Source organism: Barbus barbus (genome assembly GCF_936440315.1).
Source record: "Barbus barbus genome assembly, chromosome: 41".
Taxonomy (NCBI): Eukaryota; Metazoa; Chordata; class Actinopteri; order Cypriniformes; family Cyprinidae; genus Barbus; species Barbus barbus.
The window spans coordinates 19,969,831-19,983,110 of NC_136719.1; the positions used below are offsets into that span (position 1 = coordinate 19,969,831).

At 35.2% G+C, this 13,280-nt stretch overlaps 2 protein-coding genes across 2 annotated transcripts; one reads left to right on the plus strand and one right to left on the minus strand.

Moving 5' to 3' along the window:
* Positions 1-48: 48 nt before the first annotated feature.
* LOC306860627 (transmembrane emp24 domain-containing protein 4-like) lies at positions 49-4,539 on the minus strand. Its single transcript, XM_079402414.1, has 5 exons — positions 4,347-4,539; positions 3,690-3,790; positions 3,406-3,531; positions 2,147-2,293; positions 49-1,202 (listed from the first exon to the last, which is right to left on the minus strand). Exons 1-5 carry the CDS (start codon positions 4,489-4,491, stop codon positions 1,053-1,055), a joined length of 669 nt encoding a protein of 222 aa, XP_079258540.1. The 5' UTR covers positions 4,492-4,539; the 3' UTR covers positions 49-1,052.
* Positions 4,078-12,984, plus strand: LOC306860626 (protein FAM50A-like). Its single transcript, XM_079402413.1, has 13 exons — positions 4,078-5,105; positions 5,810-5,894; positions 6,260-6,359; positions 6,909-7,033; positions 8,817-8,893; positions 9,707-9,773; positions 10,122-10,183; positions 10,347-10,423; positions 11,221-11,275; positions 11,637-11,685; positions 11,870-11,940; positions 12,249-12,359; positions 12,677-12,984. Exons 1-13 carry the CDS (start codon positions 4,995-4,997, stop codon positions 12,683-12,685), a joined length of 999 nt encoding a protein of 332 aa, XP_079258539.1. The 5' UTR covers positions 4,078-4,994; the 3' UTR covers positions 12,686-12,984.
* The last annotated feature ends 296 nt before the right edge of the window (positions 12,985-13,280 follow it).

The window sequence follows — 13,280 nt, forward strand, 5'->3', positions numbered from 1 at the left end:
AAGTTAAGTACATTATGCTGCTCGTTCATGAAGACAGAGAACATTAGTAAATTTAAAACATTTAATTCAAAGAAACAACAACGGAAATAGAAACTAAGACAGTGTTTATGAATGATGTGTCAAACAATGTAAGACTGAGTACCAAGTGTACAGTTAAGTATCTGCATGCACACTGATGGACAGTTTATTACAAAACTTGAATGACACTTGAGAAAACAGCTGTTAACCTAGAAATTACCTTCAAATTGTCACATTATATGGACGATTTGTGCATCATGCAAACCAGCATTTTTATAAATTGGTATTTGTAAGAATCTAGTAAAAAAAATTCCAAAGATCCTATAAACCACATATTCTTGAAACTGAAGAAGAACCCCGAAAACTTATCATTACAGACATTCCTGTATGTTTAAATATGATCAATGCAGTTAATAAATAAAGCATGAAACAGAACATTGAGAAAAACAACAAAAATTATATTTTGTAAACCACCAAGTAAGAAAATTCTTAAAATATGTATTTTGTTTTGGTCTAAACGGCTACTATACAAGCTATACTCAATTAGCTTGAATCATTTCCCCTCAAAATCATGAACATCAAACCTATTTGGGAGCCCGAGACAGACAGAATATTAAAACAAAGCCACAAATCTGTCAAAATACCTCAATATATAAATATTAAAAATATTGAGAAATGCTTGATTCTTCACATTTATCAGTAATATAACTTTGAAGTCAACAGTAGTTTCCATGCACCCGTAATGATCATCACTTTAAAGGCATAACATTTTCCTATCACACATTTGAGTAAAATGACCAATGTTCTAGATGCGAGACATGTAAAGGGTTATTAGTCATACAGCAGAATTAAGGGTTGTTAATATTCTGCCTGTTTAAGCTCATTGTGTCTCAAGTTATCTGTTCAAGATAAAGTTGTACCGAATTGAATTTAAAAAGAAAAATTGAAATGAAGCACAGAGTATTTCCATGCTTGAAAACTATAACGACAATGAATGTTACTTGAGTTACTGTCTCTGTAATTCGGACTGATCTTCACACCAGCTTTTTGGCCTCAAAGAAGCTCTTGAGATGTCTCATTTGCCAGATTCCTGTGATGATGAGGATGACGGTCTGAGCGATAGACCACCATAGAACTCGCTGGTTCGTGCTCTCGCTCGTCATACGGAAACGCTCCTCACGGTACTGTGGGAAAAAAAAAAAGTGAGCACAATACTTCTCATAAAGGTGCTGGATGATATAACTGACAACTAGATGGCAGTGTTATTTTACTAACATTGAAATACTTGTATTAGTTAATTTGTAACTATATTTTCATCAGTGCTGGGCAACGATTAATTGCAGCCAAAAGTTTTTGTTTATATAATATATGTGTGTACTGTGTATATTTATTATGTATATATATATAAAGACACACATGCAGTATATATTTTGAAAATATTTACATGTATATATTTATATTCATATAATGTATATTATATATAAATATATTTAATATATAATTTTTTTTCTTAAATATATACATGCGTGTGTATTTATATACACACAATAAATATACACAGTACACACATATATTATACAAAAACCTTTATTTTGGATTAATCGTTGCTCAGCACTAATTCTCACATTATTATGTTAGTAATTGTGCTGTATTTGCCATTTTTAATAAATACATTTTATTTTTTTAAATATGTCTATTGTTTTTAGTAACTTCTATTTCTGTTATTTCAGTACATCAGGTAAATGAAAATCAGAAATGTTTTTATTTTTTCCCTTTTCATTGTAATAGTATTTATAGTTTCAGTAATTCTGCTGTTTATGTTGTTTTTTTTATTTCAGTTGTAGTTTTAATCGTTTTAGTACATCAAGTTAAACTAAATGAAAATAAGAAAAGTGGCCTTGGGAATTTTTATATTCTATTTCAACTCTTAGTTTTAGTTAACTATAATAACCCGAATAGATACAGTACTAATATTGACGAGACTGATGCCAAAAATGTTAAACATAGTGAGCAGGTAGCTGCTTTCATTAATTGTGCAAATTTAAGTTTACATGGCTTAAGTTTGTGGGTCAGCCAACACCACCTCACTGTACTGTAACCTAAAGACATTTCTGGAGCTGAAACTCACCCGCTGGTAGTTCTGCTCTTTCTGGATCTGTTCCACCTGGTCCAGGAGCTGTCGGACCCTCAGCTGCAGCTCGGTCAGTTTGTCTTTGGCGGCGATCTCCGGGTAGTTGTTGGTGTGTTCACCAACCTGAATGTCCAAGTGGACTCTCTGTAGGACAGCATGATATAAGGTTTCACATGTTCACTTATAGGCCTACTGTATTATATTGAACTAGATACGGTCATTGTTTTTTATCATCTATAAAATTACTATACTAATAAGTCATTTCAAAAACCTAAAAATTCAAGAAAAAAAGAGCCATATTAATAATATATTTGATTGTTAACCAAACCTTCATTGAACTAAAGCTTAAATAAAATAAAATAGAAATATTAGATGAAAAAATATAAATATTGCCTTAGCAATTAAGATGAAATAAAATAGGTTTAAGTTGATTTATTTTTAATTCACTTTTAGTAAAATGACTAAAATACTGAATTAAATAATAAATTAACCTGAAGGAGTGGATGGCAGATCTACAATGGCTTTCATAATAATATTAATTATAATATTTCTTGAATAATTATTAATCAAAGTTACATTTATGCATGTTAGAGAATGAAGCTGCTCTCATTGTGTGTGTGACCATGCCTGATAAGGTTTAGGGCTGAGGCAACCTTGAAGTAAGATAAGTGTTTCTCTGCGTATTTGTGTTATATATCTGCTCAGACAGCCCCAGGACAAACGTTCCGCTGCCGATGTCCAGCGTATCAGATATACATCTTTGGAGAGACATATTGCGTCGGACATCTGATCACTTGTCACTAAAATAGTCGTCAGAAGATATGCTTCAAGCTTGCATCCATATGTGGAAATTGTTTATCTAAGTTTTACAACCAATCAGAATTTTGATGACTTATGCATTGACGCAATTAGCAACCTCTGTCAGGGTATAATTGTTGAGGATTTTGGCAAAATTAATGCATGGAAATGTGAACTGATATTTCCTACTAACACTACAGCAAAAGATAGAAATAACTGATTTAAAATCATTTTTAGTTGGAGAAAATACTAGTGTTCTAATCATTTTGGCCACCATTGTGTATGTATGACACTAAAATACCACTGCATTTGACATATACATATTATCTGATGTAATTGATTAAATATGGAGACTACATATTGCACAGCTTATTACTCAAAAATGTCTGATGAATGTTTTGGACTGCAGCTATGAAACTTATTGTGTTCTCTACATGTATCATGGTTTTTAGTCATACCAGTTTCCCCCCAGCAAACAGCACCATCTTGGAGGAGTTGGAGTGGAGGCAGATTTGATGCTCGCCTGGTGTGTGGGACGTGAAGGTGAACCGGCCATCTGAGCCGTACTGGCGGGACAGGATGATCTGAAAAACAGTGTGATAACTACTTCACAGAAGTGTATAGGTACCCAAATATGATATAATATTGCCAAAGATAACCCTTTTAACTGTTATACTACAAACACAGTTTGTAGAGTAATAGAAAGGAGTAATAGAAAGTTTGTAGAAAATAAAAAGGCTACCTTGGTATCAGGATCTTTGATTTCCACATGCATGCCTAAACCAGGGGTGGATGGGAGAAAAGAGCCAGCCTGTTTGTCCCACAGCTGTGTTTTGTATCTCCCTAAAAAAGACACCAATAAGCCCAACACCGTTTGAAACAGCGTCATTTTTTATTTTTTTTAAATAAAAAAATATTTTCACTTTGCAAGCAATTAATTGATGAAGTGAGTAAATTATTCCTTTAAAATGCACATATTAAAATATAATTGATCTGATTATTATTTGCAGTATACAGTACGTATATTATAATATAAATGCACATGCATCGTCTCCTGTGAACATAACTTTTATTTCTAGTTTCTATAAGCAAACGGTAAATGCAGGCTGTAAGTCAGCTGCTGGCGGCATGGAACCAGTTGCACCTGTATCTCAGGAACAGAAGCAGGATGCTGCACCTGCCACATCCTTGATCATGCTGACCTACTAAAAGCCCCTTTTATTTGGACGCAGATAAGCACATCCATACTTAAATCTGATTTTACATCAGCTGTCTTCATGTTAAGTGTTTTAAATGAGACAATCGATGAATTACTCTTCTGGTAAATGAACCAGATGGATGAATCAACTAGCCGACAAAGCTAACCGATCGCAGAGAGCCGATTTGACAATGGACGTACCGATCACCATGGTTTCATCGGGTATTTCTTCAATAAAACATTTCTTCTCCGTCTCTCCGATATGGAAGTAAAGGGCTTTGCTTGGAGAAAGCCACGCAAATAGAAGCATAAGCCCGGGACAGAACACCACCGCCTTCATCTCCATCCAAATCACCCTCACTCAATCCAGGGATGCGAATCGATTTCAGAGTCGATACCAAAGGGCCTTTGTTCAGTAAAAGTCCCTCATGTTCATCACGAGTAGCATTTCTGGAAGTTTATCTAAAACTTAATTTAATAATGAAAAAAGTAAACAAATGAATAACATACTATATTTCAGGAATACCTTTTGTCTTTGTATACATAATGCTGATTTTCTATGTAAAATAAATAAATATACTATTTTTAAGGGATTTGGACATTAAAAATGAAGATGTATTTGAAATACCATAATCATAAAACATTAATAATGCAATTTATATTTTTTTGGCAAGCAATTTGGAAGACTTTTACTTTGGAATGCAGTTATTTCGCGCATCAACCGGAAGCAGTACTGCCGCCTGCTTCAGTCGAGAAGTTTCTCGTTTGTTTATTGACTGAACTCAGGAGTTGTTTCGCATTTTTCCAGTGTTTTTATTTCTTTTCTAAATATCTTGTAAAAGAGCTGCAATGGCGCAGTATAAAGGAGCGGCAAGTGAAGCGGGGAGAGCGATGCAGCTCATGAAGAAGAGAGAAAGAGAGCGAGAACAGCTCGAGCAGCTCAAACAGAAGATAGCAGAGGCAAGTGAGCAGAATAACAAACATAACCACAACAGATAAACACACTGGCTACTCAGCCCGTTCTGACCACATTCCTGACCACAAAATATTAAATATAATTATATAAAATATAAGAACATAAATATGTATATACATGTAAATATCTTCAAAATATATACTGGATGTGTGTGTATTTATATATATATATATACATAATAAATATACACAGTACACATTATTTAAACAAATTTTTTTAATTTGTATGTGATTAACCGCAATTAATCATGTGACAGCACATGAATTTATCCAAAAATAAATAATGAGAGAAAGACTATAGTAAAATCATATGCTTGTAAAATTGTAGTCATGTGTGTTCACAAATATATTCGTTTTGTAAAGACGGTGGCCCCAAGTAGTATACACAGTAATTTATGATAGCAATAAATCACATACTAAAATATTTAAATAATAATTCATTAAATCATACTGTTTTTACTCTTAAAACACATAAATTCAAATGTCCCTTTGAAGCAACTTTTAAATAAAACATTATATACTGTTTTGGGTCAACTGCTGATCTGTAAGCTTTATGCAATGATTGCTGATGATATGAGTGCTGTTCATTAAAAATATCATTACAATCTTCATATGCTGCCCAAGTCAATCTAAAAAGCTTATACTTTGTACAACATCCCCTCTAACTGACCTTTACTTTTCCTTTATAGGACAATATGGTGAAGTCCAACATTGATAAAAAGTTCTCAGCTCATTATGATGCTGTGGAGCAAGAGCTCAAGTCCAGCACTGTCGGTAAGTGAATATTAGAAATGCAAGGACTTCCTACTGATCTGACATGCTTCTGTAGTGGGTTTTGTCTTAGTGAGGCTGCTTGTAGTTGATCATGTTAGACATTCTTGTTATGACTAGAGCTGTCATTTGACTATTATTAGATTGCCATAACACTGCAAAATGCTTTCTTTTTCTTAAATGTCCCATCTGAATTTGGCAACCCTTGTCATAACGCACAACCTCCTTCGGAATTATTTAATTTAAGCCAATAAGCTTAATTTGTAGTGGGAATTCTTGTAAATTGGGATCACTGAAGGGGAAAAAAAAGCCAAATTAACCCTATATTAAATCACGGTATGAGTGAAGGATGTTGTTGTTCTCTGCAGGTCTGGTGACACTGAATGACATGAAAGCGAAGCAGGAAGCTCTGGTCAAAGAACGAGAGAAACAGCTTGCCAAGAAGGAGCAGTCGAAAGAGCTACAGCTGTAAGCTGTTTTCATTCATTTGAACTTTGCTTTTTGCTAAAATGGTCTTTGCAAATTAATTGATATATAAAGTTAAGTCCATAGTTTTAGCACTTTTTAAAACCTGTGGCAAATTTAGCAAGTAAAAATTAATTTTTGGTATTTCTACTGGATAAAGCAGAAGTACGATGAGCGAATTTCAATGGTGACCGTATCTTATTTCATATTTTTGAAGTAGCTCTCATTCATTTAACTATTGCAATATTGTCACTGTGGGAATCTACAAAATGTAGTGAAGTCAGGGGCTGTTGACAGATTTCTCTATGTTCATTCAGCTTGTCTGTGTTTTCCTTTAGCCATGTCTCAGTTTGTTTTAGCTGCACTGCCTAGTACAGTAATTATGCTTGAAATTTGGCAGACCCAGATAAATTTTAATACAGGTAAGATTAAGTAATTGAACTGCCTTTTAAGATTATAATATTCTTGCATTAAATCCTGCCAACATCCTGCTTTTTTGTTTCTTTTTCCTTTAAAATCTGTATAAGGTTTCATATTTGGTCTGTTCTGTAGGAAGCTTGAGAAACAGAAGGAGAAGAAAAGAAAGGAAGAGCAGAAAAGGAAGATTGCCAGTCTATCCTTCAATCCAGATGAAGGAGAAGAAGAAGAGGAGGAAGAGGAAACTGAGGAGGAGATTTGTATGACATTTTACTTCGCAGTTTTCCACGGAAGTGGAACAGCTGTCTGCAAAACTGTTACACTTTCTAATAAATTTTTCAGTAAGATATCAAATAAGTGCAGACGTCCATGGTCACATACCATGTTTAAATGCATCCTGCTTAGCTTACCCTAAAACCAGCACAAAAATTGCAAAAAGGTCTGCATGTTCAGCACTGCTAATGACTATTAGATTCTTAAAGGAACACTCCACTTTTTTTGAAAATAGGCTCATTTTCCAGCTCTCCAAGAGTTAAACAGTTGAGTTTTACCGATTAGTAAAAACTCAGTTTAGATATAGTAGTCCCCAGCTATATCATAACTAGTTACCTAGCTGGGGACTATTTTCAGGTGCCTGCTGCACCCATGGTATGGCAGCAATGTTCCTTGATTATTACACCGGAATGAGACTATAGTTCCTAGCCATATCGGACTAGAAAATCACAATTTGTAATTTTCTGTCAGTCTTAGTACACAATGTAACTACAGAAGAGTCAAGTTTCAAATGAGAAAAATATCTAAACTCTTTGGTCATTTCTGAGCGAGATGCTAACGGTCTAATCCGATTCAATGATGTATGCTAAGCTACGCTAAAAGTGCTAACGTCATACCCGGAGATTGGCTGAATGGATTAGAAAACGGTATAATTAACTGTTTAACTCTTGGGGAGTTGGAAAATGAGCCTATTTTCAAAAAAAGTGGAGTGTTCCTTTAATTCCTAACCAGTATTTTAAAGTTGTGCAGCCAAAATGTAAAAGTGCTTTTATTAGTTATTCCATGGCAGAATCAACACATACAGTGGGGGAAAAATTATTTGATCTGTACGTTTGCCCACCGACAAAGAAATGATCAGTCTATAATTTTAATGGTAGGTTTATTTGAACAGTGAGAGACAGAATAAAAACAAAAAAAAATCCAGAAAAACGCATTTCAAAAAAGTTATAAATTAAATTTAATTGATTTGATCTCAAGGCAGCTGGGACCATAGTCACCAAGAAAACAATTGGTAACACACTACGCCGTGAAGGACTGAAATCCTGCAGCGCCCGCAAGGTGCCCCTGCTCAAGAAAGCACATGTACAGGCCCGTCTGAAGTTTGACAATGATTCAGAGGAGAACTGGGTGAAAGAGTTGTTGTCAGATGAGACCAAAATCAAGCTCTTTGGCATCAACTCAACTCGCCGTGTTTGGAGGGGGAGGAATGCTGCCTATGACCCCAAGAACACCGTCCCCACCATCAAACATGGAGGTGGAAACATTATGATTTGACTGAGGGTGTTTTTCTGCTAAGGGGACAGGACAACTGTACCGCATCAAAGGGACGATGGAGAGGATCTGGAAAGAGGTGTGGGACAAAATCCCTCCTGAGATGTGTGCAAGCCTGGTGGCCAACTACAAGAAACGTCTGACCTCTGTGATTGCCAACAAGGGTTTTGCCACCAAATACTAAGTCATGTTCTGCAAAGGGGTCAAATACTTAATTTAAAAACCTAATTTTACTCATTAAAATGCAAATCAATTTATACATTTTTTTAAATGCGTTTTTCTGGATTTTTTTTTTGTTATTCTGTCTCTCACTGTTAAAATAAACCTACCATTAAAATGATAGACTGATCACTTCTTTGTCAGTGGGCAAACGTACAAAATCAGCAGGGGATCAAATAATTTTTTTCCCCACAATATGATGTAATTTTAAGTCTTTTTTATTATATATTTTTATTCTTAAAACTATTAACTTGAATGTTGTACCCTTGTGTTTAACAGACATACCTGTAAAGAAGAAAAAACTAGGGAAGAACCCAGATGTGGACACCAGTTTCCTGCCAGACAGGGACAGAGAGGTAAACATCCTGCTCTTGAGGCTCTATTAACACATGTATACCTAGTTTATATTTAACAAATAGATTAGAGAAGCCAAAAAAAAAAACTGTCTAAAATAATTGCATTTGCTCTCCGTGTCAAAGAGTGTGGAGTGATTGTCCTAAAGACCTCTTTTTAAGGATCTGAATGTAGACTGTTGGTTTAACATGAGCCTTATCACATCTATTAACTGCCACAAGAATTATAGTTTTGTTTGTTTGCATTCTTTGGCTCATTTTCAGCCTGTTTCCTCTGAGGTGTGGCGAATGTCAAGATCCTTAGGTCTGACAGATTACCTGTAATTTGTCACAAAGCTTTTGTTTGCATTTGTACTGTGGGTATAAGACCTATGTATGTCATATATGTGTCAGTGAGTCTAATAAAGAGCTTATACCCACAGCTTTGGATTGTTTTCAAAAGTTAAACACAAACTGAATATTTAAAAAAAAAATTTTTTTTGATGATCTTGACAATTATAATCACACTATCTAGGTGTGAATCAACTGCCTCAAAAATAAAAATGTAAATTAATTTATTTTGTAATCACATCATGCCACAGATGTGGTCAATGGAGTTTTTTTGTTAAAGACATTTGAAGAGTTTTTAGTTTTAAAGCCCCCACAAGTTTTGATGCTTGCAGTCCATGACTACATACTTGTGAATTCCTAAAAATTGGCAAAAGTTGTATTTAGTAGTAATAAGCATTTGAAAAATACTGTTGATTTTGGGAAAACGTACCAAAAAGTTTGTGAATAAGATGTTTTGTGTGTGTGTAACTCAAATGTGTGTTTCAGGAAGAAGAAAATCGTTTAAGAGAGGAACTCAGGCAGGAGTGGGAAGGAAAACAAGAGAAGATCAAAAGTAAGATATGCAGATCACAAAGTGCTGTTATGGATATAATCTTTTATTTGATATTAGTGAACCTGGACAAGGGTGCAACTGAATCTATAGACTTATTCCTAATTTAATTTTGGCTTGTCTAGTTATGAAGTAGCTCATAAATCCTCATGCAACCAACCCTGCCCACTGCTCCGGGTGTGTGTTCACGGTGTGTGTGTTCACTGCTGTGTGTGTGCACTTTGGATGGGTTAAATGCAGAGCATGAATTCCAAGTATGGGTCACCATACTTGACCGTATGTCACTTTCACTTCACTTCACTTCACTTCCAAAAGCAGCATATCATAAACTTATTCTTCGGCTCTTTTTAGGTGAAGAAATTGAAATCACTTTCAGCTACTGGGATGGCTCAGGGCATCGAAAAACTGTCAAGGTAAATGCAGGTTATCAAATCTTCTAACTACATGCCATACACAAAATGTGTTACATTGTTGTTACTATGTTGCGTGTGCAAATTGGACAAACATTCTAAAGAATGTTCTGTATTGTTAAAATGTTGTTAACATTTAATATACATTTCTGTGTGTTATTTGTAGATGAAAAAAGGCAACACAATTCAGCAGTTTCTCCAAAAGGCCCTGGAAGTTTTGAGAAAAGACTTCAGTGAGCTGAGGTAAACTCAGTAATTTCCATCTGCTATTAAAACACCTTAATAGTTTTAATACACAAGAGTTAAAGTCTTTGCACACAGAGTCCAAAGGTTTCGAATGCGTTTTTTTTTTCCGTATTCGTCATCCTTTCCTATCAAAATGCTTATTACAGATGCGAAAACACAAAATCAAACCTGGTTTTCTTTTTTCTTTTTTTCTGATGGACGAAAGTTTCGTAGGCTACGTGATTGACATTTATTTTTTAACAAGTGAACATTTTTGACGAGAATTTCGGACTCGGTGTGCAATGACCTTTAGTCCAGCTAGAATTGACCGTTTTAGAGTTTCTTAAAAACTTTGTAAAATTGCTTAAAGACACTTCAGAATAGTGTAAGAAGGCTCATGATTTAGGCTTTGAATCTGTGTTGATAAATGTTGCAAATAAATGCCAGACAAAAAGACAAATTCAGGCTAATCAGAATATTATTTATTTTAAATTTATGGACGTGTTAATCGCCTTTGTGTAAATCCATTAAAGAGGGACATGCTCCAGTTAAAATGCATTGTAACTTACAGTGAGTAAATATTGAATGTGTGCTCTAATTTGGATTCCTTGAATTTCAAATGCATGCAGAAAGCATGTCATATTTAATTTTCAAGTGTGCTGTTAGTGTCATGTAAATGGTGTTGAATGAAAACTCTATAGACAAAATCCAGACACTCTTTGAGCAATAAAGGCTTCTTATGTTATACATACATGTTTTAGTTCTTTTAGTTTTGAACAATGAGCTAATATCAAAGTCTGTTTTGTGTCCTTCAGGTCAGCAGGAGTGGAGCATCTAATGTATATTAAAGAGGATTTGATAATTCCACATGTGAGTGAAGTTTCCACAACAAAACTAATGCTTTTAAAGGATCAAATCTTCAAGTGCTTCGATGTTTATTCTTCTAAAATATCTCTTATGTAAGACCAATTAAATCTCTCCTAAATCATTGGAAGATACGTCATTGTTAACAATGCACAGAGCTGGTGCATGACATTCTCAGAATGTCAGAATTTGAGACAAGCACAACTACACATTTTTTTTACGATGCAACCTGCTTTACAATGTTTTAAGGGCATTTTAGTAAGTGTTTAACTGATCACAAAGACAAGCGGTAGTAAATCACAGATTATAGTTCATTTGTCCTTTTAAAAAAAACATCTTGTTGACTAAAAACCTGCTTTTCTTCCAGCATCACAGTTTCTATGATTTCATTGTGACAAAAGCAAGAGGCAAAAGTGGTAAGTTCCTACTTTATCCTCCACATTTAGTTTGACAGGCTGCCATGTGGCTTGTTTTATTTCACACATGACTCTGCTCTGATATTTTTAGCATAACAGTTATCAAATTTAACAATAGCATGCTACTTTTTGTGTTGTATCTCTGTTTATGGCACTGAAATTAGGCTTTTCTGGTTCTCCTCAGGGCCCCTTTTCAATTTTGATGTGCATGATGACATTCGGCTGGTGAACGATGCCACAGTTGAGAAAGATGAGGTAAGGTGATTTTTTGACTCTCTGCATGATGTCTGATCCACATTTTGGACAAGAACCACCCAAACTGACATGAAGAGACCTTTTTATGTGATGTTTTTAGGGCAGGTGAATGTGAAATTGGTCCGAATTCTTGTAGAAAATCAGCAGTCTTGAACAACCCAAAGTCTTTCAAAGATTTGAGGCCACAAACCTTGGACAATCAGCGACATGTTGTTCCTCAGCCTACTGACATGTTTCAGCCTGAGAACTCAAACACAATGTTTCTTGGCTTATTTTTCAAAGCTCTTTGTGTTTCTCCGTTTGTCTAGTCTCATGCGGGAAAAGTTGTGCTGAGGAGCTGGTATGAAAAAAACAAACACATCTTCCCTGCCAGCCGCTGGGAGCCTTACGATCCCGAAAAAAAATGGGACAAATACACTGTGAGTATCTGCATGTCTGGATTGAATACAAGTCTCCAAAGTTCCCTGCAGCTTTTTTCCCTATTCAGTAGCAGAACCATATGAAAGAAGCTTTGTGAACTTGACGTGCATGATCGTGACATTGTCTAACATGGTCCTAACCAAAACCAAAAACTGATGTGTTCCAGGACTAGCTAAAAAGGTTTTTGATTTATGAAAAAAAAAGATGTAGGCAGAGTACAAATAAATCATGGTGACGTTATGGGTCTTCTGGGGTTAAAAAAATGCTTTGGTTGGATCCATAGCGTGTTTACAGACAATTTTGCATTGCTTTTCAGATTCGGTGAGATGTCAAATCTACAAGATTTGCTGAGTTCCTGAACCATGTTGCTGTGTTGTTGGTTTTATGGACACCAGGCAGCAAAATGCTTCATCTTGCGTAGCATTTTTGAGTATCTATAACTGTTTAGACCCACGTTTTCATTGTATGAAGATAAGCTCTAAACCAGGCCAATTGTGAACATTGTCATACACTCATCGTCAGAACTAACCTGACATGTCCTCCTTCTTGATTGTAAATAGAGTCATGAGTGTTTGTCATTTCTTAAATCCTACCCCAAAATAAATTCCTCATTTTTGAACCTTTGCACGCTTTCCTGTTGAATCATTTTATAATTGCTCCAATGCTACTGTCAGCGCTTTTTGAAGATTGTTGTTGTTCACGTATTCAAAGATTTGTAGTTTCCTGGAATAAAACCAACGCTTTTGTAAATCAAACGCGAGGTTGCACAGCTACAGCTAACATTAGACTATCAATCTCTCATGGTGCGTTTTGTGGAATCGCAGTTTGGGGGAATGCCAATCTTATTTACACAGATGCAGAATGTTGTTTTTGGCCATTAGCTGCAGGAAAATGTGTTATAATGGTCAGTATTCCATTTA